At 38.5% G+C, this 24,508-nt stretch overlaps 2 protein-coding genes across 3 annotated transcripts in view; both read right to left on the bottom strand.

Moving 5' to 3' along the window:
* Positions 1–24,508, bottom strand: part of LOC149211007 (uncharacterized) — a 467,932-nt gene that overhangs the window by 24,284 nt on the left and 419,140 nt on the right. For both annotated transcript variants that reach the window (XM_089396856.1, XM_089396857.1), the window contains exons 19-20: positions 13,777–13,915; positions 13,525–13,673 (exon numbers count right to left, since the gene is read on the bottom strand). In XM_089396856.1, the coding sequence (XP_089252982.1) occupies positions 13,525–13,673; positions 13,777–13,915 (288 nt within the window). The remainder of the gene's footprint in view (positions 1–13,524; positions 13,674–13,776; positions 13,916–24,508) is intronic.
* On the bottom strand, positions 23,152–24,204 carry LOC149211009 (uncharacterized). Its single transcript, XM_089394515.1, has 2 exons — positions 23,630–24,204; positions 23,152–23,508 (listed from the first exon to the last, which is right to left on the bottom strand). The coding sequence occupies exons 1-2, from the start codon at positions 24,086–24,088 to the stop codon at positions 23,305–23,307; spliced, it is 663 nt and encodes a 220-aa protein (XP_089250641.1). The 5' UTR covers positions 24,089–24,204; the 3' UTR covers positions 23,152–23,304.

Below are 24,508 nucleotides of genomic sequence, written 5' to 3'. Positions count from 1 at the left end.
TGTTGAACAGGTTTGGCATGACAGAGTGCAATCCTCTTACTACTCCAATGGAACAAAACTTAAAGCTCACATCTATTGAAGGAAAAGAATTTGAGGATGTAAAAAAGTATAGACAGCTTGTAGGAAGTCTCAACTACCTAACTACTTCCAGACCAGACATTTCGTTCGCTGTTGGAATCCTCTCCAGGTTTATGCAAAAGCCTTGTTAGGGACATTGGTCTGTTGCAAAAAGAGTTCTAAGGTACTTGAAGGGAACTCAAGACTTTGGAATCAAGTATACACAGGTGGATGACTTCAGCTTGATTGGATACTCTGATTCAGACTTCGATGGAGACAAAGAAACTGAGGTATCAACTTCAGGATATGCTATGAGTCTTGGATCAAGAGTTTTCTTCTGGAGATCACGCAAACAATCAGTTCCAACAGATTCCACAACAGAAGCAGAATACGTGGCAGCAACTGAAGCAACAAAAGAAATTTTGTGGCTGAGGAAAATGCTTGAAGATTTGCAGGTAAAACAAGTACAATCAACTCCACTCATGATTGACAATACCTCTGCAATAAAGTTGGCCAAGAACCCAAAATTCCATGATCGAACGAAGCACATCAATACTAAATATCATCTTATTCGACATCATGTTGAGGCCAAAACAATCCATCTCCGTCATTGTTCCACAAATGAGCAAATTGCAGACATATTCACCAAAGTGCTTGGAAGAGAAAAGCTTGAACAATTTAGAATGATGCTTGGACTCACCAACATCCCTTCAGATTAAGGGGGGGAATGTTGACACCTAATACTTGTGATTGGGTGAATTTATGTAAATAATAAATTAGAAATATGAACAGTCATCGGGAGATGAACTGAACAGTCTCTCCCTCATGTATATAATGAAGATCTACCTAGTGGAATAATATACGAATCAGTTTTTGCTTTGTGGAGTTACTGCCTAGCCTGACAATCCTCGTGTCAGGTTACTTAGCATATAACCGATTTTGTATTGCGAGGTTCTTAGTTTGTGGGAAGCCTCAGTCTCAAGCTCTGTGGAAGTTCTTTCAGTTTTGACATGTGATACAAAACAGATGGGTTGGCACTTAGGTCAAGAAAAGCGAAGTGCTTTTGTATAATATGCTACGAGCGATTGAGTGTAGGTCGAGTCATACATACTCACACAGCAATTGGTCAAGTATCTCGTGCTTCTCCCTTTGGAGTTAGTTCTTTTGGTGGCCAGTGGAAGATTTGGATTTGCAGACCTTTGTGACACCTTAAATCATCCCTAATCTCTATTTTCAGTCTTCCTTAGAAAACATTTTGGAGTATAGTTTGAAATTGTTTTGAGTCTTAAGAGATCTTTGAAAGCAATTTCCCTGGAGTATACTTGATGGCTTCACGTAGCAAACCTTTGAAGCAATCCTAAAGACCTTTTGTAACAACCTTGTTGAAGAATTCTTAACCATTTGTTGGAGCAGACCTTTAGAGCAGCATGTGAAGAATCTTTGGAGCAGTTTGAAGAGAAAATTATTGTAGCAGTGTTTAAGTCATTTGGATGATGTTTTGAAGCAGTGTTTGAAGTCTTTGAAGTGGTTCAAGGTTGGAGCTTTGTGAAAGACCATGTTGGAGCCTGGATTGATATTTGAGGATTGGAGTCCTCATACAAGGCTGGATACTTGAAGAAATTGGAGATTTTTGTTGTAGAGGTTGAAGACGTGTTATGAATAAATATATAGGAAATAATGTAAAATAAAGTAAATGATAATAACCATAAATAATTATTAGTTAATTGGTAATTAGCTTGAAGAGTCATGTCTAAATGAGACATGACTCTCCATGAAGAGACACCTGCTTGGTATATAAGCAAGCCTTTCGTTCTCATTGTAAATCATTCTTATTCTTATTCACACATTTAATCTAAGTCACCTGACACAGGGATTCGGGACACGTAGGATTCGAGATTCGTGGTGTCGGATTCGAACACGTTGAGCCCCCGGAACATGACACGTAGGATTCATTATATATTATTTTATTAAAAAAAATAATATATATATATATATATATATATATATATATATATATATATATATATATTAAAAATTAGATATTTCTTACACAAATTTTAATTAATGATACAAATTTATTGATTTCAAACATAGATCTTCATCTATAGCTATTAGCATGCATAGTACATACAAAATTCAAATAAATGTCAGCAGTACTAGTCACATAAATGATAAATCTATTAAAAAATTAAATCATGATTCATAATTCATAACTGAAAGACAACTTACAACTACAAGATAGTAAGATAAACACACTGACAACTGTAGTTTTCTCATTAAGTCATCAAATCAAAATGTGTTACATAGGTAGTGCTGGTGCAATGCCAATGGCAAATAGAAATAGAAAATATAAAACAACTACAGGTATACAAGCCTCAAGGCATCAATCAGCATTAGAATCAGCATCAATGTCCTCATCATCATGGTCCCCACTGCTCTCCTCTGCATCCTCCTCCTCCCCTGTATCCATAGTCGCCTCTGCATCTGCTGGTGTGGAGGATGACCCCTCTAAGTCATCAAATCTAACAGGCTCTAGCACTGGATAATTGAGATCCATGTTGGCCAATGCCAACTCAACACTGGTGTCCAGACCCATATCATCAGGAACAGTGTTACTTGGGAGCAGGAGCGAAAGCGGGGAGCGGGAACGAAAACGGGAGCGGGAGCGACATTTTCAGAAGCTCCTGGTTTGGTGCTCTTGATTAAATACGAGTTCCATACCCTAATACATGACAAAATTCAATGGAAACATTGCAATCCCCCAATCCTAAAATCCTGAAAAACTAATAAGTCTGCTGGATTTTGAATGAAATCTAAAATTCTACTTTCTCCATATGAAATCCAATGAGGCCGGAACCACTCTCAAACATCCCGAGTCATTTCATGGTAATGTTAAAAATTTAAGTAAAAGGATGAAAATGAAGATTAAGGAGAATGTCACTTTTACTTTAAGAATTTAACATTACCATGAATAGCATATCAATACTAGGGCCTAGACTTGATCATGAAGCTGCCAAAACGCTTGCCAAATGAAAATATGTGTGGCTGTAATGACCAAATGCGGCCTTTTCATACCCGCGCAGGTCACTTTTTGAGCCTAGCGAGTCCTGGAAACAGGACACGATTCCCAAAATCGTGACACGCAGATGAAAATCGGGACACGACCTCGGATTCGACGAGTCAGGAAAGGACACGACGTGTCATTGGATTTGGACACGAATCAGGGCAGAATCGCGTCGGACACGCTGGATTCGGGATTCGAGGGGCCTCTAGGACGAATCCGGTTATTATAATATTTGTATTCATTGATGAGATTAACCCCTTATTATTTATAATTACAACAAATGGAACCTTATTATTTCTAATTACCTCAAATGGAACCTTAGGATGTATTATCTTTATTAAATTTCACTTAATATTATTTTATTTTATTTTACTTCACTTTAACGTAAATTCTTAACTAATATTTTCTCCTTATGTAACCTTTTATAATAATACCCGCTTTGTACTTGTAAATATTTTCAATAATTTTATGACTTGAACTTTTTTTTTAAATACCCCTTTATAATATAATACTTCTCTTTATATATCTTTTATTTATAATATTTCTTTTTCTTTTTCTTTTTGAAAAGCTACAACCCTAGTGAAACGTCGCTATTCACCTCTTTGGGGTATAATATAAAATATATGTCCACTTATGTACTTTTGACTCAGTTAATGTTCTCCAAGTAAAAAGTAAAACATACCTTTCACGTAAAGAGATTTTGTATCCCTTTTGTTTTTTCTTTTACTTTAGAATACCATGCGCAATTACCATAGGTTGTTTCTAAAACCTCGGTTAATGTTCTCCACGTAAAAAGTAAAACGTACCATTCACATAAAGGGATTTTGTATTCCTTTTGTTTTTTTTTTTTACTTTTAAAATAGCATGCACAATTACCATGCGTTTCTAAAACCATGGGCTTGTAAACTAAATCAAAATAATATTATCTATTTGTTATGAAATCAGCTCAAGAAAAGATAGAAAATATAGATCAACGCCTTAGAATTCAACCTCTTCGAGGGTGCAACCTCCTTTACATTACATAAATGAGCAATTCTTGGATGATTCAAATGACAAAACCTCCTTTCTATATATAAGAGTCTAAGGAGTCACAATATAATCAAGCCGACCAAACAATAATAATATAAAGCCACAAAAATAACAATAGAGGGATTCTATGGGGCACAGTAATAACAATATGGGGGCAATAGGGGCACAACAATATTAATAAGGGGTATAACTACAATAGTAATGGGGTAATCACTAGTATTATAGGGACCCAACATGCCCCTCTCCTTCAAAAAACTGTTGTCCTCAACGCTTGAGTAGTTCTGGATACTTCTGCATAAAATTCTCATCCTCCCATGTGGAATCTTCAGCAGATAAGTTCTTCCACTTGATAAGATACTCTGAAATTGATCGATTTCGTAGCTGTCGAGTTCTTGTTTCTGTGACTGCTTCCGGTTCCAATATAATTTTTCCTTCCTCGTCAAGTTCTGGCAATATTGTTTGAAATAGGAGCTTGTCGCCTATAACCTTCTTTAAACATGAAACATGGAAAACTGAGTGCAATCGAGAAGCTACAGGAAGCTCCAATTTGTATGCCATAGTACCAATCTTTTGCAACACCTTGTACGGACCATAATACTTTGGTGATAATTTATTATCCTTCTTAGCTTGCTTGAGGGACATTTGCTTATATGGTTGTAGCTGTAGGAATACCCAATCACCTACATCAAAACTTCTTTCACTGCGATGTTGATTTGCCTGTTGTTTCATTCTATTCTGTGCCAACACGAGGTTATCCTTTAAGAGTTGGAGGACTTGTTGTTGATGTTCGATGTGATGTTCCACTGCCTGAACCTTAGAATTTTCTCTTAAATATGATGTGATGGATGGTGGTTGATACCCATAAAGTGCCATAAATGGGGTCATTTTTGTTGTTGTATGGAAGGAAGTGTTATACCACCATTCAGCCAGAGGCAACCATTTGACCCATTGTGTCTGTTTATCAGATACAAAGCAACGAAGATATCCTTCCAAACATTTGTTTACTATCTCAGTTTGCCCATCAGATTGAGGATGATAAGATGAGCTATGAGCTAACTGAGTACCAAGACAAGAAAATAATTATGTCCAAAATTTCCAGTGAAAATGGGATCTCTGTCACTTACAATAATCTTTGGGTTTCCATGTAGCTTTTGAATTGTTTCCATAAATGCAGTAGAAACTGTACTAGCTTTAAATGGATGTGATAATGCACAAAAGTGTGCATACTTGGTAAGTCTGTCAACTACCACCATGATGACACTCTTTCCCTCAGACTTGGGTAAACCTGTGATAAAATCCATTGAAACCTCCTCCCAACGTTGGCTTGGAATGGATAAAGGTTGTAATAGACCGGTGTCTTAATTGTTTCAACTTTATTTTGTTGGAAAACCAAACATTCCGCCACAAACTTTTGAATATTTGATTTAAGGCCATCCCAAAAAAATTCCTTCTTAACCCTATGGTAAGTTTTTAAAAATCTTGAGCGCCCAGTGTGCAATTCCATAAGAATCTTTTGTTTTAGCTGGGAATTCTTACAGAGGTATAAGCGATCTTTGTACCATAACAAATCATTTTGCCAGCTAAATGTATCAGACGTACTAGAATCTTGTTGTAACTTTCGAATAAGTGCCCACACTTCTCCATCATTCTTCCATTCCTCCCTTGCTTCGTTTATCCAATCTGGTTGGATAATAGAAATGGCGCACAACAATGCTTCCACATCCTCATCCTTTCTTGAGAGTGCATCTGCCACCACATTTTGCTTCCCTTTTTTGTAGATGATTTCAAAGTCATAACCCAACATTTTGTGACCCACTTTTGTTGCTCTTCAGAGGATAATCTTTGTTCTAAAAAGTATTTAAGGCTATCATGATCCGTTTTTACCTTGAAGTGTCTTCCCATTAGGTAGGGTCGTCATTTCTTAAGTGCATGGAGTATTGCCAACATTTCCTTCTCATAAATAGCTTTGCTTAAAAACTTTCCCTTGATTGAACGACTTTCAAAAGCAATGGGTCTTTCATCTTGCATTAGAACAGCACCAATTCCATTTCCTGAAGCATCACATTCCACAATAAAGGTTTTTGTGAAGTTCGGTGTAGCTAAGACCGGTGCTTGGCACATTGCCTCTTTAAGATGTTCAAAGGCCTTTGTTGCTTCCGGAGTCCATGAAAATGCATCTTTCTTCAATAATGTTGTTAGAGGTGCTGCTATTCTCCCATAATTCTTAACAAACTTGCGATAATACCCTGTCAACCCGAGAAATCCTCGCAGATGCTTTATGGATGTGGGGATTTTCCATTCCTTAATGGCTTTAATTTTGCTAGGGTCTACCTTAACTCCTTCATGAGATACAATATGACCCAGATATTCCACCTCTTGGACTCCAAAGAAACATTTGGATCTTTTTGCATATAATTGTTTCTCCTCCAATAGTTGTAGCACCCTGTCAACATGTTCAACATGATCCTTCCAAGACTTGCTGTAGATTAGTATATCATCAAAAAATACTAACACAAATTTTCTAAGGAATGGTTTGAAAATTGAATTCATCAAACCTTGAAATGTTGAAGGTGCATTGGTAAGCCAAAAGGCATGACCAAAAATTCATAATGACCCTCATGAGTTCTAAATGTTGTTTTCGGAATGTCTTCAGTCTTCATTCTGATTTGATGATATCCTGAACGAAGATCCAACTTGGTGAAGTAAATTGATCCATGCAATTCATCCAGTAATTCATCAATGACAGGAATGGGGAACTTATCTTTAATAGTGAGCTTGTTGAGCTCCCTATAATCAGGACACATGCGCCATGATCCATCCTTCTTGTGCACCAATACTACTGGAGTAGAGAAAGAACTTTGACTCGGTTGAATTATACCAGCCTCTAGCATTTCTGCAACCATACGTTCAATTTCACTCTTTTGGACATAGGGATATCTGTACAGCCTGATGTTTGGAGGAACACTTCCTGGAATCAGATGAATAGCATGATCATGATCACGCATAGGTGGGAGACCTTTGGGAGTCTCAAATACCTTGGAATGATTGTCCAGGACTTTTTGGAGATCTGGAGAAATAGATGATTCCGATGTGGAAACATCTAGCGAACATAATTGTGCAATTACACCTCTTTGCTCCTTTTTTAGAAGCTTTGTCATACCATTAGAGCTGATTATCTTTCCTGGTTTCCTGCAATACCCCTTAATTCAACTTCCTTTCCTTCCGTAGAAAATTTGATGAAAAGTTCTTGAAAATTAAAAGCTATTGTACCCAAGGATTGTAGCCATTGGACTCCTAGTACAACATCAGCACCTCCCATTGGAATGGAAAGCATTGGGCTAGTCAATACATATTCTCCCATGGATAGCTTGATATTATGGCACTTTCCAGAGCAATTTATTGTTCCTCCATTTGCAATCATCACTTGACACTCTGGTGCTGGATATAGGAAGCAATTCAATTCTTTTGCTACCTTACAATGAATAAAATTGTGGGTGCTTCCTGAATCAATCAACACTATTACCTTTTTCTTCTTGATTTGTCCTTCTATCTTGATGGTTTGAGGAGTGGTAATTCCCACCAATGCATTACAAGATATGGTCGGATTTATTTGTTCTTCATCTAGGCTTTGTTCCTGGAGTATATCCTCTTCTTTTGACCTTTCTTGCTCCTTTTCTTCTTCCTCTTCACAATCTATGTAGAATAATTTCTTCTCAGCACACTTATGACCTTTAGTGTATTTGCTATCACAACTGTAACAAAGCCCTTTTGCTCTTTTTTCTTCCAATTGTTGTGGTGTCAACCTTATAGGTTGTGGAAGACTAGGGGCAACAACACTTCCGTCTTTATAGTTGTGAGTGGTATGCTTCCTGGTTGCCATAATTTTGCTTTCCATTTTTCTTGCTAACCTGAATGCCTTCTCTAATGAATCAGGTTCCCAAAGGCGAACATCATGTTGGATATTATCCTTTAAAGACCCTATGAACACATCAATCCTATGCTCCTCTGGAATATCTTTTACCCTTATGTTCAATTTTTGGAACTCCTCAATGTGCTCCATTATTGAACCCTTTTGTTTGAGACTTATCAATTGGCTAAAAAAAGTGTTGCTTTTTGTATCCTCATAATGTGCTATCAATTCTTCCGTAAAAATTGCCCAAGTGATAAATTGTTTACGAGAGCAAAGCCATTGATACCATACAAATTGATTTGGTTCCAAATATAAAGTTGCCATACGTACCTTTTGTGTGTTTTGCACATTATTGAGATCGAAGAATTGCTCCATCTGTAATATCCATGTGGCGGGATCCTTGCCATCAAACTTCCTCATATCGATTTTTGGAATATGGTGAGTCTTCGATCCAACATTAGAGTCTATGGAATCATGATTAACATTTCTTTTGTTCTCATCATGAGTTTCCTTTAGTACCCTTTCACCCTTAGTGATCATTTCTTGTAGCAACTTATTCATATTTATCTTCAATTCTTCCATCTTATCATCCATGCCATCAATTTTAGATTCTACGTCTTTCTTTAAACAATCCATCTTAGCTTCTACACCTTTCTTTAAACCATCCATCTGAGCTTCTACATCTTTCCTTAAACCATCCATCTTAGATTTTGTTGCTTTTTGTGCAAGTGACACTTGTTGCACTTGTTCTTGTAATTTTGATATATCATATAGCATTTCTTCTTCTTCTTCATGAGTCATGCTAGAGCTTTCAGGTTCCTTACTAGGTGTTTGCATTTTTTTTCCTCGAGGCATCAGTTACTGATAACAATGCTCTATTATGCCCTTTGAATTCCTTCAAAATAAATTTTCAAATCAAGCTTAAGCAAAAATTTAAGAAAATCTACACACCTTTTTTCACTTTGTAGGAGCTTGATATTGCCTTTGATGTATCTCTGTACTTTCCGATCATTTAGTTCTGAATTTGTGACCTGCAGTAGCCCTTTGTGTCCTCTTTCCAATGCCACAAGTCTGACCCAAATTGGATTCTCCAAGGGAGAGTTATGCGAAATCTCCCATAGTGACTTGATTATAAACTAGTTCAGTAGAGCGAACTTGTACGACATGCCATGAGTCACTGTTTCAACCTTTGAATCTGAAAAATGCATACAAGAACTACAGTCCGTCCTCTTTCTATACCTTCTTACGAAATTTCAATCCGATCCCCAGAGAGAAAGTTATGACGATTTTCCCCAGGTCACCTGTTTGGAATGTAATTCAGGAGTCCGTAAAAAGACCAACTTCCTCAGATCATATCTCCGCAAATATAGCGCGAAAAGCTCCGAAATTCAGACCCTAGGTTCAACGCGATTTCTTCTCAAATGGGTTTTTTTTGCAACTTTTGAAACATCGCAGAAAAAAAGTTATAGCGAAAATGCCACGATGACCTGTTTGGAGCAGCGAAACCCTAGAATCCAAAGCTCTGATACCAAATGTTATGAAACCAGCTCCAGAAAATATAGAAAAGATAGGTCAACGCCTTAGAATTCAGCGTCTTCGAGGGGGCAACCTCCTTTACATTACATAAATGAACAATTCTTGGATGATTCAAATGAAAAAACCTCCTTTGTATATATAGGAGTCTAAGGAGTCACAATATAATCCAGCCGACCTAACAATAATAGAGGGATTCTTCTAAAGCCACAAAACTAACAATAGAGGGATTCTATGGGGCACAGTAATAACAATATGGGGGCAATAGGGGCACAACAATATTAATAAGGGGTATAACTACAATAGTAATGGGGTAATTACTAGTATTATAGGGACCCAACACTATTCTTCACCACTTAATGAAGAATCAAAATAATATCATCTATTCTTCACGTAAAAAGTATAACTTACCATTCACGTAAAGAGATTTTGTATTCCTTTTGTTTCTCTTTTACTTTTAAAATACCACAGGCAGTTACCATTGGTTTCTAAAACCACGGGCTTCTCCACGTAAAAAGCTTTAAATATACTTGGAAAGATTCCCTCTTATCTTTATTATGCACTTTTTATCAATAATGTAGAACCTTTTTTATATATATGAATGTTCTCCTTCAAAATTTAATTATTTATTTTTAAATCTTTTTTTTAAATCTTTATATGTACTTATTTTATTTTCTTTATTTTCTTTTTCGGAATTTGATTTTTTTCTATATATTTTTTTTGAATGGCCAAATGGTTGATAGTGAAATGGAGAAACTCCAAATTCTTGTAGCGAAACGCTTCAATGTCAACAATGTTGATGAATTTGACGGTCAAAGACATGGATCGAAGAACACGACTCTATGCAACGGTGGAGCGGCCAGAGGATTGATTGCTCTGATACCAAATGAAGCGAACAAAGTTCCTTCTACAAATTAATTACTCCAGAAGATTTGGAATATAAAGTTATCCATGAGGATACAAATATTATATATTAAAATTGTGAATAAGAATAAGAATGATTTACAATGAGAACGAGAGGCTTGCTTATATACCAAGTAGGTGTCTCTTCATGGAGAGTCATGTCTCATTTAGACATGACTCTTCAAGCTAATTACCAATTAACTAATAATTATTTATGTTTATTATCATTTACTTTATTTTACATTATTTCCTATATATTTATTCATAACAAGAGGATTGAAGTACTCACGTTCTATATTAATAAATTTTTTTTTATTATTTGAGTGTTTTGGTATATTGTGCTTCTAATCAAAGAAATATCCTGATTCCTAACTAGGTGATTAACATTGAAAGAAATACCAATTCGCTCCCCCTCTCAGTATTTCCAACAATTGGTTTTATAGCAAGTTCCTTTAAGCACAACCTAACAGCTGGAAGGTAAGATCTTAGGAACAAAATGTCAAAGTGAAGAAGGAAAGGCTCCAAATCTTCTAAAGATATCTCCTTCTAAGTCATGAAATCAGAAGTAAAACAGGCTGGAAAACCTCCATTGTTCAACAGAATGAATTATGTATCATCGAGCAACAAAATAGAGTACTATTTGATGGCTCTAGGATATGAGGTATGGGAATTAGTAGTTACTAGAACCACAATGATAGAGGAGTCAAAATAGTACAATACAAAAGAAATGGAAGCAATCTTGAGTAGTCTATCAAATTCTATAAAAAGTGAAGTGGGTCAATGTTCTTCAGCTAAAAGACTCTAGGAAAAACTACAAAAACTCTATGGAGAATTTGGCTTTGTGCCTACTAAACCAAAACTAGAGTATGTGGAACAAGAGCACAAGGATGATCATGAATCAAAGGAAATAGATGAAGGCACCAAAAACATGAAAGACAATGAAGATGAAAAAGACATTGAAGTAAAAGTTGAAGTAAACCTTGAGGCAGAGTTTATGGCTACTCTAGAAGAAATAAATATATTGAGAAAATAAAATGAAGAACTTAAGAAGAAATTGCAAATGTTGAAGAAAAGAATCATGACATTGATGATACAAAGGAAGAAGTCATCCCCTTGAAAGTTCAGCTAGAAGAAATGATGAAGATTTAGCAAATGAAGAAAGAAGAAGATTGTGAGGGCTTGAAGAAGAGATTGTTCCTTGAGGAATGAAGTTGAAAAGCTCAATAAGAACTTGAATATTTTTTCAAATATTAGATGGTATTCTCAATTGTCAAAGATCACCATTTTACAAATTAGGTCTTGGCTATACAAGTGGGACTTCATGCAAAGATGATGAAAGCCCTAAGTCACCTAAAAGCAAGATAAAACCTGAAATCTATATCCTTCAGAACTTTAGTCCTAGTGAAAGGAAGAAAGGAAATCAATATGTGTTTGGAAGAATCACTTCACCAAGAAGCTATGCAGATGATCTCAAGGGATTCATACACAATGCAAGTAGCAGTAAGGATCAGCAAAGATCTAAGCCTCCTCCAAGGTAGAACAACTTCAAAATATCATAAAGAGAATGCTACTCATCCAAGTGCATAAGGATGTTCTCTGGTCATTGTTATTTTTGTAATAATTTCAGTCATAAAGATAGAGATTGTAGAGCATACTACAAGAATGACTGCAAAGGTTGTTCAGAAATTGTAGTTGTGGTCAGTATTTTCATCATCAAAATCAAAGGAGAAATAAATTGGCTTCCAACTGTCCATGTCAGCCCTAGTTTGACAGGTCAGCCCCACTTCTTGAAGGGGTTTACCATTTGACCCAAGATCAAAGCCCCACTTGTTTGGTGTGAAAATTCCGAAGTCTGGAATCCTACTACAGTAACTGATATTATCCCTTCTATTTGTTAGATAAATTAAACAAATTATTTGCAATTTCTTACAACAAATATCGAAATAAATACACTACAGCCTTCACAAATTAAATACCGTAGAATAATAAATGCAAGGAAAATTAAAGAAATGCTAGCACACTTATAAGCACATTAACAAAATTATTTTTGAACAATCGTCCTTGAAAAAACCCAACTTGGGAAACCCGGTGCAGTAGATGAGGGTTTCTTTATTATTCTTCAGCAGTAATTCATGTACAAGATATCAGACAACAAAAATAAAGAAAGAAACACTGAGAGAAATTTAGCATTAAATTTCTCACTCTCTCTGTGTGAAGGATCTTTGGAACACTTTGAAGAGAAATTTATTGTAGCAGTGTTGATGTCATTTGGATGATGTTTTGAAGCAGTGTTTGAAGTCTTTGAAGCGGTTCGAGGTTGGAGCCTTGTGAGAGACCAAGTTGGAGCCTGTATTGATATTTGAGGATTGGAGTCCTCATACAAGGTTGGAGCCTTGTGAAAGACCAGGTTGGAGCCCGGACTGGTATTTGAAAATTGGAGTCCTCATTCAAGGTTGGAGCCTTGAAGAAATTGGAGAGTTATGTTGTACATGTTAAAGAGGATTCGAGTCCTCACTTTCTATTTTAATAAAATTATTTTTTATTTTTTCAGTGTTCTGGTATATTGTGCTTCTAATCAAAGAAAAATCTTAACTGGCTAATTAACAATTCAAAGAAAAACTGATTCAACGACCCCGTTACCACCCTCGACCCTCCACCCCCCTCCCAGGCCCCTTTTTCAGTATTTCCAACAATAGAATGAAATAGACCATGAGCATAAAAGAGTTATATGCAAAAATGTAACTGTCATTTCATTAACTGTGGTGTGCACTTTTACAATAGCATTGTCTCTTTTACAGCGTTCCATGACATCATTACCTTCTATTAATAACATTGTTAATGGCACCTATTAAACTTAATTCCTAATGACTGGTCTCTTATAAAACATGACTTTATTGCATTATTGAAGCCTTAAACTCTAACAGAGCAGTGCATAAAAGCATGTTCGCAGAGATAAATAACTATATAATACTAGAATACATGTCAATCATGAACAATTACTGAATGGGAAACTTACAAACTAGCTTACCTGAAATCCATTTATATTCTTTAAAATAGTCTTAGTTGACGACTCACAAACTGAAAGTCTGTAATGCAGACTTTCATTATTATAAATTTGCATAACAACCCACAAAACTGCACATAGATGTTTTAAGTGCTCGGATTGAGATTCAGAACCTGCAATCAAGTTAAAAAAACATTACTAGTTGCCCCAGCACAAAGAAGTCTACAATAGGATGTGGTTGTAATAGAAAGCAAAAAGAACTTTTAAAGAAAATACCTTCTGATACAGATGATTCCAAAAGTTCAAACACCAAACTTGTAAGCTTCTCATTTCTAGAGAACAGAAAAATACATGGCAGAATATAGTATCTATAAGGAACTTTTAATTGTTGGGTCTCCTCATTCATCATGTGATCCTGTTTGTTGTAAATGAAGAGTCAGATAACAAATAAGTACAAGTAGATGAGTTTAAAAAGAAAATCTCTTATTAAAATGCATTAGTGTTTACAGACTAGTACCATTCATAGGAAGTATCTAATTCAGTCATTTCTTATATGGAGTTATTATATAGGAGAATGAAGATTGAAACTCAATTTTAATATGGATGTTATAGGCTCGATACTTGTTGCGTGGAACCTACATTAAGAATCGTATCCATGGTCAACCACCTTCTTCATAATAACTTTGTATGAATAGTAATTAAATAACAAAATAATAATTAGAAAAATTGTCCGTCTTAGTACTTGATGGGGCGTGGACAAATGGCTTAAAACCATCTACCCAATTTCGCTATCATCATGATGTCATAAAGAAGGCATGCTAAAACCAAGGACCGTGTTCATTCTCCATGAGCTTAATAGTGTGCATGGGCCCAAGTGGAGCCTGTGACATAATCAATGTTATTGGAACAGAACCGAACTGATCTGAACCAGCCGGTCTGACTGGTTGGAGGGCAGCACTGGTTTGGACCGGGCTCCTAAACCATTTTTGGCCGGTTTTATAATGGAACCGGCCGGTTCAGTACTGAATCGACCATTTTCACTGAACCAGCTGGTTCAGTAAAGCTGCGTACAATGCAGCACGTGGACCCTGTTATGCATTTTTTTCTTCTTTTTTTTAAATTTCTCTTAGCCCACAGTTTGTGCCTAATATTCAATTCTGTGGCACTAATATTGCCACACAATTCATGATAATGTAACATTGCCATCATTGGATTTCGTATGGAGAAAGTAGAATTGTAGATCACACTCAAAATTCAGCAGATTGAACAGTTTTTCAGTGTTCTAGGATTGGGGGAATTGCAACATTTCCATAGAATTTTGTCATGTATGAGGGTATGGAACTAGTATTCAATCAAGAACACCAAGCTCTCTATCTACCTTGATGTTAGTGGCACTGGTTGTCAAACTCATCTATCATGATCCTACTAAAAATGTACCCATCAGTCAAACAAAATCTAGAATTGACATGCTAAGCATTTTCTATCTTATTTTAATGCTTAGAGGGTGATATTGACGATGAAGATCCCTATATATGCAAGGATTTGGATGATATATAGGTATTTGTTGTAGCGTGATTTCTTTTGTATGCTATAGGCCATCTACGGCCTGTTTTTTGATATATTTTTGGTTAAAAAATGCATTGCATTGTCTGTTATTTTGGTTATGTGTATCCTTACATGCTATATAAATGAGAACTTTCGTCTATTCGCGTATGAATGGTTTCGATTCAAATGGATGCATATGAATATATATATATATTTTTAATTTGTATATTTTGTGTTTTTGGTTAACCGGTTTTTCTACTGATTCCAGTCCGGTTTTGATTGGTTCCCGGTCCGGGGGGTCTATCAGTTCGATGGCTGATCTGGTTCTAATAACATTGGACATAATAGCTTGTATCATAATTACAAAAATGGGGAAAACCTCACCAAGGGAAAGAAGTCAAGAGTTCAAATCAGCTCAGGAAAATCTCGACAGCTACATCAGTATAGAAAAAGCCAATCTAGCTCTTTTCTGGCCTTTTATAACAAAGGGAGTGAGTTTCTCTGCAGGAAGTGTATGCCTAGGCCAAATCCAAGTCTGTGAGTGTAACGAGTGATTACCTCTCAAAATGCATGGGCATTTGATCTGCCGCAATAGCAAAGGCAACAATTACAGCAAGTTTTCTTGAGCTTCGAAATGGCCCTGTTTTGGTAAAGTCCCACAAATGCTAGCTGATCTTGAAGACCCAATTGAACAAGCTAAGAAAAGAATAGAGTTAGCAGAGCACTTATATGGGAAGACAAGAACCACACTTGTGTTCAAATCCTTTAAACAAATATGAAGCGCATGACAGCATTGAAGTGATCCGCACTCGCTGTCAAAGAGAAGACAGATTTGCTGTTATTAAATCTAGTTCCTGCAGTTTCAATTTGTCCACCATATATGGCTCAAAGTATTTTTGCACATTTAGAAAAAGATGATTTGAAGAAATCACAAAAATTAGTCTAAAGAAAACTCACATTATTGTCCAACTGTACAAAATCTCAATCATTGTGCTACAAGTGAGCTAGAGGTAGACCAAACAGAAGATATTACAATCATGCAAATAGAGATAATGCATAACCATAGAAGAAGACTAAATTTTGTTGATTGTAGACAAATTGAGATGCTCCTAGTTGTTAGTTTTTATAGCATAGGATTTGTTCTACCCACAAAATTTGGTGGAGAGGCTAGAATACATGAAATCTCCAACACCTAGAAATCGTTTATGGAAATTCTGCCTAGAAGTGTCTCAGACTCTCAACTAGATTAATAACCAATTTTTAGATATTTCCTAAGTCTAAACTTAGGGACTATGGTTAATTAACCAGTGTTAATTGAGATAAGGTGAGAATTATCTAGAAACTCACACAAATCGATCCAGAGATGATCCGAGCCATTGATTAAGTTTTAATCTTGGCTGTTGGTGGTCATTTGATTATAAAAGGAGGTCGATGTGGTGATGGAGAATACACAAGTGCAGATACTCAGTTGCCCCGGCAGTTCGATTTTCTCAACAACAGTAACTCAGCAAAGAAGATAGAGTCAGAGGGTGAGTAGTAGGTGGAATAGGAGGGTAGCAGCGTTCGGGGAGGACGGTTTCCAATCCCCGGAAGAGGCAAAGGAAGGAAGGCTGAAATTCTCACAAGGTCAGTGTAAGTTTTGTGCAAAGGGTGACGCAGGAGGCTCAGCGCAGAGGCTAGGTAGGTAATTTCGGAGGCAAAAATTAGTTGTGGGGTGAGAGCAAATTCTCACAATAATTTTGCCAGTATTTTCCTCAGATTAGATTCCCAGTTGTTTATCTAAAGTATTGTACTCAAAATTGTTGTTGAAGAATAATAATAAAACCCTAATCCACTGCACTGGATTTCCCGCATTGGGTTTTTCCGAGGACAATGTCTAAAAGTAATTGTGTCAAAACTCTTGTGTGTGTCTAGAATTTCTCGGTTTTCAGTACTTTATTTTCCGCAGTATTTTTATGGTGAAAATTGTGGTTTAATCGTTGTTTGTCGTAGAAAATAAACCCCATAATTAAATTTAGATTTAGAACAATAATTTCCACTTACAGGAATAGATAAAAATTTCACATTCTATCATAGCACAATTGATTAGTTGGAGAGTCCAGAAACGAAGGAGAGGAATTTCGTTGCTCAGTAAGGGCAGCAAGCCAAAATTCCCAAGGGCAGCGCAGTCTTTTTGCCAAGAGGCAAGTTGCTTGAGGAAATTTGAGTTTTCGGAGAAAGGGGTAGAAAATTTTAATCCTTCCAGTTTGAGTGATTTCAGAGGCAGAGGGAGCAGCTCAATGATTTCGTTGGGAAAATCTCTACCAAGACACAGAAGGTTTTGCAGCAGATTGTTATTGCAGAACCAGTGTCAGCTGAAAGAGGAATAGTACTATTAAAATTGGCAACTAGTCCCAAACTCCATGTGGGTCATCTTAGAATGCTGATATTTTTCTTGGATCCCTCTCATCAAGAGGTGTAGGATTGACCTAAGATCATCTGATTCTGATAAGTATTAATGGAGATGAATTTATTTGTGTTATGGGACAATTCATCATGGTCGGCCAGCAACCAAATAAACCCCACTTGTGCTCCACGTTTTAGTATAAACAGCGGTGGCCTTCAAGTCATTTCAACGCACCTGGGATCTCTTCCTCTCTACTTGTCTTTGGGTTTTAGTAGGTGAGAGAACCTAAGGGATAATGCTGCCCTAATCTAGAGGGCAAAAGTCAGAACTGTCGGGAAAGCTAACACAGAGGGCAGAAGTCGGAACTGCCGAACAGTCAAGAAAGCTAACGCAGAGGGCAGAAGCTGGAACTATAGGAACTGTTGGGAAAGATGACGCAGAGGGCTGAAGCAGGAACTGCCGCGAACAACCGGAACTATCGGAACAGTCGGGAAGCTGACGCAGAGGGTAGAAGTCGGAACTATCGGGATCAGCCAGAACTGCCAGGAACTGTCGAAACAGCCGGGAAGTTGACGCAGAGCGCAGAAGCCAGAACTGCCGAGAACAACCGGAACTGTCGGGAACTGCCAGAACAGTCGGGAAAGCTGATGCAGAGGGCAAAAGAAGGAACTGCCAGGAACAGCCGGAACTATTGGGAACTGCCAGAACAGCCGAGAAAGTTGATGCAAAGGACAAAAGCCAAAACTTCCTGGAACAGCGAGAACTATCGGGAAAGCTGACGCAAAGGGCAGAAGTCGGAACTGTCGAAGTGTTTATCCGGGATTTCAGCTGGAGCATTTGTCTGCGAAGGAGAGCAGCGTGCAAGGGACAAGTATGTATTGATACACCTAGCATGCAAGGGACATCTAGCATGCAACAACAAGCATGCTAAGGACAACAAGAATGCAAGGGACAACAAGCAAGCAAGGTGCAACCAGCACATAGGTCAGTATGGCAACATGGTGCAGTGATGGCACATAATGCAGTACAACGATGGGTACAGTCATGATTAATGAAGCATGATGGGACGCAGCATAATGATGGGTGCAGCATGGTGCAGCACGGTGAGGTGCAGCATGATGATGAAATGCAGCACAACGATAGGTGAAGGAGTCACCTTGGAGAGTCAATTGAAGAAGCATGTCTTCAACTGATCTCATGTATCATCTTCTTAGAGATGATCTATGCTCTTATCTAGATAAGTCAAAGTGTTGACTTCTGTTGTAAATGTACTATCTCTCTCTCTCTGCTAAACTATTGAAGAACATATAAGAAGAACTATTCAAGGGTTTCCCCACATTGGGGTTTGTCCTTGGCTAGCGCCACATCTTGTGTCCTCGTCTTGGCTTCTCTTCTGCGATTGACGCTTATGTTCTATCTGCAGTTTATTTTAATGTTGATGTGATTGCTAATCTGGAAAAGATATTGAGCTAACTATGAAAATTGAAATAATTTGCTCTAAGCATAGAACATACCTAAAATTAACATGGTATCAGAGTTGAGGTGAAGACAAAGCCCAAGCAAGAGTGAAAAAGCAATCACCAAAGACAGTTGGGAAAGGGCAAAAGGATTAATGGATTCCTCATCCCTCTTCAAATTCACCAAGGGTGAAGTCGAAGCAGAGAATATTATCAGAATGGTGCAATAGAAGCTTCTGATGGCCCACCTAAAGATCACTTCAATGGGAAGTCTGGATCTAAGGGTGGAAGGAAAGGCAGATGCCTTGGTAGTAATAAATTCGGCCATTATGCGAAGGAGTGTCTGAATGGTAGGGACACATCACTTGATGAAGATAACAATCATTCCAGGGACATCTTCAATGATCAAAGGAATGACAGGTCATGCAAATCATCAAGGAAAAAGGCGACCCTTCAAGAAAGCAAGGAACCCTAGGTATGAAGAATCAAATGTTGTTTCTGATAAGATAAAGAAGCGTTATCTTGTATTGGCCCACTCCTTCAGATTCTTGGGAATCTGGCTTATTGATTGTAGTGCTTCAAGGCACTTCATCGAATAGAAGGGTGATCTCTCTAATTTAGTAGAGATGGAAACAATCATGAGATTATACTTGGAGCCGATGCCACCTATCCCAGAAAGGGTGTAGGGAATGTTACCCCTAGATTGAATGAGGGTAACTCGATTCATTTACGAGAATCTCTTTATGTACCTGATCGCAAGAAGAACCTGGTGTCCATTTCAGCAATGGAAGTCAAAGGTTTCAGGGTGGCATTCATCGATGAAAAGGTACATGTTTGAAAATAGAATTTTTTAAGATGCTTTTACTCATGGGTTCAGGGTTGGAAATTTGTATCAAGTTGCAAGATGGTCCATTGGAGACCATGTCAGTTGTCACATCTCATCTATAGCACTAGAGGTCTACTTATTATGGGGCCCTACCCGATGTGAGTCAGATGGTGACAGGGATGCCTGAATTCAAGAAGAGCATGAAGGTACATGTCCGAGATGTACCAAAGGAAAATCTTACAAGGGGACCATTCCCCTCATGTAGCAGGTCCACAGGTTTGGAACCACTTGAGGAGTTTGAGATTCATGATCGGGAATCTCACGTATACAGGTGGAAGAAAGCCCTCTATGGCTTGAAGAAAAACACCCCAGGCATAGTATGAGAGGACTGATAGCTGTCTGATGAAGCTGAGATTCACTAGGAGTGAAACTGATCCAAACCATTGCTCGAAGGTTGTGGATGATAGACCTCTCATACCAGCACCTTCTAAGGACGACCTATTTCTGACAGGTGCATACCCTCTCATTTGCAGAAGTAAGAGGGAGTTGGATTCCGGATGTGGAATAGTAAACTGCAAGCCCATGACTACCTCGGGGATCTTAAATTTCAGAGGTTATATGGTAGTGATGTCGGACTAGATTTGGGAAATGCCTCTGAGTTTCATAAACTCAGTCACATTGATGTTCTTGGTGAACTTCTGTCTGGATATATGTTTTGCAGTTAGCATGGTGAACTCATGTTTGATTGAGCCTCACTGGATTGGTACCAAGAATCTTCTAAGATATCTTCGGGGCACAATCTCTCATGGATTGAGATACACTACCGAAAATATGAAGCTGCATGATTATTCGAATGCTGACTGGGCAGGCAATGTGGAGGATCACTAGAGCACTTCTTAGTGCTGGTTCTTTTTGGATTCTGCTTCGATATCATGGATGAGCAGGAAGCAGAAGTCGGTTGCTATAAGCACTGCCGAGACCGAATACATAGCTACAAGTATGATCTCATATGAAGTTGCCTGGTTGTGGAAGCTCTTCAGTGAGTTGTTTGTACACATGATGAATACCACTGTGATCCTCTGTAACAACCAAGGGGGGATTCAATTGTTGAGGAATCCCATATTCGATGATTGCTCCAATAGATAGACATCAGATACTGCCTTATTTGGGATATGGTAATTCGACGAGCGAGGAGGCTCCATCGCATTGAGACTGATGTACAGGTCGCAGACTTTTTGTCAAAGCCCCAAGGAAAGTTCAAATTTCTGACTTTCCTGAACAGCTTGGAGTTGTTGAGAGACCTTCTTATAAGGGTCTTGCATGTTGCATGCATTGAGCTCTGGGAGCTCCAGGGGGCTTGGGGTACTTACTGGAGCAACACGCGACCATAGGGCAACTCACCCTCCCCTAATGGTGCATTGTGTATAGGGTGAATGGCTCAGCCTTCCCTGTGATATCCCGTGGCGACTGTGGAATAGGATGATTAGTTCTCCCATGGGCCGAGATGATTAGTTCTCCCGTGGTGACTGTGGGACAAGATGATTCGTTCTCCTATGGACAAGATGATTAGTTCTCCTGTTGAAGCATCCTACCCATGTATTCTGGGACTCATGGGAAGTACCTCTCATCTCATCAATCAGTAGGGAAAGGGAAATTGGGTTAGGGACCATTAGTAGTACTATCAATGGATGCATCGTCGTATCTACCGTACTCCCTATGCTAGGATGACCTCCATTGATCTAGGATCAGTATGAGTGGTTTGAGACACTCTCTTGTGATATTGATCTGGGATCAATGAAACTGACTTCATGTCAGTAAGAGTGGTATGACATACCCTCTTCATATGGAACTGACTTCGGGTCAGTAGAGAATGGTATGAGACATTCTCAATCAATTCTTATTCTTCATGGTTCAGCAGAGCAGAGCAGAGCCCAATAGAAAAGAGCAAAGTAGAGTAGTACAGGGCACTAATGGCAGAGATAGTATAGTCGGACATATGGATCAGCGGATGGAGTTCTCCTTAGTTGAGAGGGAGCGTTAAAATTGGCAACTAGGGCCAAACTCCATGTGGGTCATCTTATTAATGAAAGCTGATATTTTTCTTGGATCCCTTTCATCGAGAGGTGTAGGATTGATCTAAAGATCATCTGATTCCGATAAGTATTAATGGAGATATGAATTTATTTGTGTTATGGGACAATTTGTCAAGGTCGGCCAACAACCAAATAAACCCCAATTGTGCTCAACGTTTTAGTATAAATAGAGGTGGCTTTCAAGTCATTTCAACACACTTGGGATCTCTTCCTCTCTACTTGTCTTTGGGTTTTAGTAGGAGGAGAGATCCTAAGGGATAAGGCTGCCCTAATCTAGAGGATAGAAGTCGGAACTGCCAGAAAAGCTAACGCAGAGGGCAGAAGCCGGAACAGCCAGGAAAGCTAACGCAGAGGGCAGAAGTCGGAACTACCGGAACTGTCACAAACGCTGACGCAGAGGGCAGAAGCCGGAACTGCTAGAACTGTCGGGACAACCGGAACTACTGGGAACTACCAGAACAGTCGGGAAGCTGACGAAAAGGGTAGAAGTCGGAACTGCCAGGAACAGCTAGAACTGCCAGGAACTACCGGAACTGTCGGGAAGCTGACGCAGAGAGCAAAAGCCGAAACCGCAGGGAATAGCCAGAACTGCTGGGAAAGCTGACGCAGGATGCAAAAGTCGGAACTGTCGTGAACAACCGGAACTATCGGGAATTGTCGGAACAACGGGGAAAGCTAACGCAGAGGGCAGAAGCTGGAACTGCCTGGAACAGCCGAAACTGCCGAGAAATGCTAGAGTGTTTATCTGGGGTTTAAGCCGGAGCATCTGTCTCCGAAAGAGAGCAGCATGCAAGGGACAAGCATGTATTGGTATAGCTAGCATGAACTGCCGGAGTGTTTATCCGGGGTTTAAGTCGGAGCATCTGTCTCCGAAAGAGAGCAACATGCAAGGGACAAGCATGTATTGGTATAGCTAGCATGCAAGGGACAGCTAGCATGCAACAACAAGCATGCTAGGGACCAATGTTGCACGAAGCGGAAGCGCGGAGTGGAAGCGCGGAAGCGTCATTTTCCAAAAATCTAGGAAGCGAAGCGTCCACGGAAGCGTCTGCTATATATATATATATTTTTATATTTTTTTGCATTTATACTCAAAACAAACATCCCAAATACCAAATTAATTGTAGAAGACATGAAAACATGCATATTTTTGCATAAATCAAGATAGATATGGCATCCATGATTCCATTGTAGTTACTAGTATGTACAACAATCATCTATATTCTAGCTATTACAAACATACATCAAATTTTTAAGCATATTATAAAACATAAAACATTTAAGCATATTATAAAACATAAAACATAGAGCATATTATGATTTATCTAGCAAGTGAGCAACTGTCAACATTTGTCATGTCCAAAATTCAAATAATAATGTTTACAAAATATGTCACTTGGTCACCGCCAAGCCAAAAAGGTTCAAAATTCAAATTCACAAGTCTACAAGTCTAATGAGTAATCTATGACAAAAAGAAGTAGATTGTGAATATATCTACTAATCTCTCCTCCTTCCACCACGAATAGAACGTGATGGCGGGCCTCCACGTGGTGGCAATGAAGAAGATGGTCCCTGTGTAAGTCGTGGCACTGGAACTGATGAAGAAGAACCCCCTGCCGTTGGTGTTGAACCATGGAACCTAGAAACCAAGGGACCAGATGGGGGTGGGGGTTGTGGCATATCAACACCCGTGTCATCATCCTAGAATCGCTCAAAAAATTCATGCAAAAAAAAAACACTAGTTAACAAAAAAATTAAAAACATGAATTAGAGAAATGCTTTATAAGGGAAAATTGGAAAATTCATACCACAATGGACATACCTGGATAAGAGAATCCTCTAATTGCTCTAGTCGCAACACTCCATCCTCCAAATTGGGCTCCTCTGGATTCTTGTCCCAAGTCAACAAGTCTTTATTAGACTTTGCATCTTCACAGTAATGGGACAACAATCGCAAGTTGTAATGAACATAAACCAAGCTCTCTGCCCGGTCTAAATTCAACCTGTTCCTTTTAACACTGTGGATGAAAGAATAAGAGCTCCAACACCTCTCTGCAGAAGAAGTGTTTACCACCTGTGATAGCACCCGCAATGCCAAACTCTGTAGAAGTGGAGTAGGCCCTCCATGCATGTTCCACCACTCAAGAGCAGAAAAATGCTCTCGATCTTGAATTGCATGCATGCTCCCAAATGGACCAGTGTTGCTCGTATAGTTGCTCACCTGTCTCCGTACCAATGCAGCCTCCTCATTATCAGGGATTAATCTACTCAATGCAGCCATATATTTTTCGTGAACCTCTTTATCTTGGTGTGGTTTTTTCCTGCTTCCCCCCCCAGGTGCTGGTTTTGAAAGCCATGATGGATGATAGTATTTAGGTGTCAAAACATATGCTAATGCATGCAATGGAACATTTAGCATATCCCATCGGTTTTCCACCTCTTCACGAATATAATTGTACAAGGTGGTATCTCTAGGCTCAACAATGTCTTTAATCTGCCCCAACATGCTATCCATTTGCTCATACACCTCCCCAATTACTGGTCGATCTGAATCTGCAAACTTGATCATGTAATAAATTGGTTTGGTGAATTGCAAAACATATTTAACCTGTGACCAAAAGTAACTGTCAAGAACAGTGTCCTTGACTTCATTAGCACCATCTGTGTCAGTGTTAATTTCATCCCATGTTTCAGCACACAC

Source organism: Pinus tabuliformis, chromosome 1_2 (genome assembly GCF_031772625.1).
Source record: "Pinus tabuliformis cultivar Carrire ecotype Pingquan chromosome 1_2, CPIR1, whole genome shotgun sequence".
In the NCBI taxonomy this organism is placed as follows: domain Eukaryota; kingdom Viridiplantae; phylum Streptophyta; class Pinopsida; order Pinales; family Pinaceae; genus Pinus; species Pinus tabuliformis.
The sequence above is the reverse complement of the archived record's forward strand: the minus strand, read 5'-3'. Positions and strand labels throughout refer to the sequence as shown.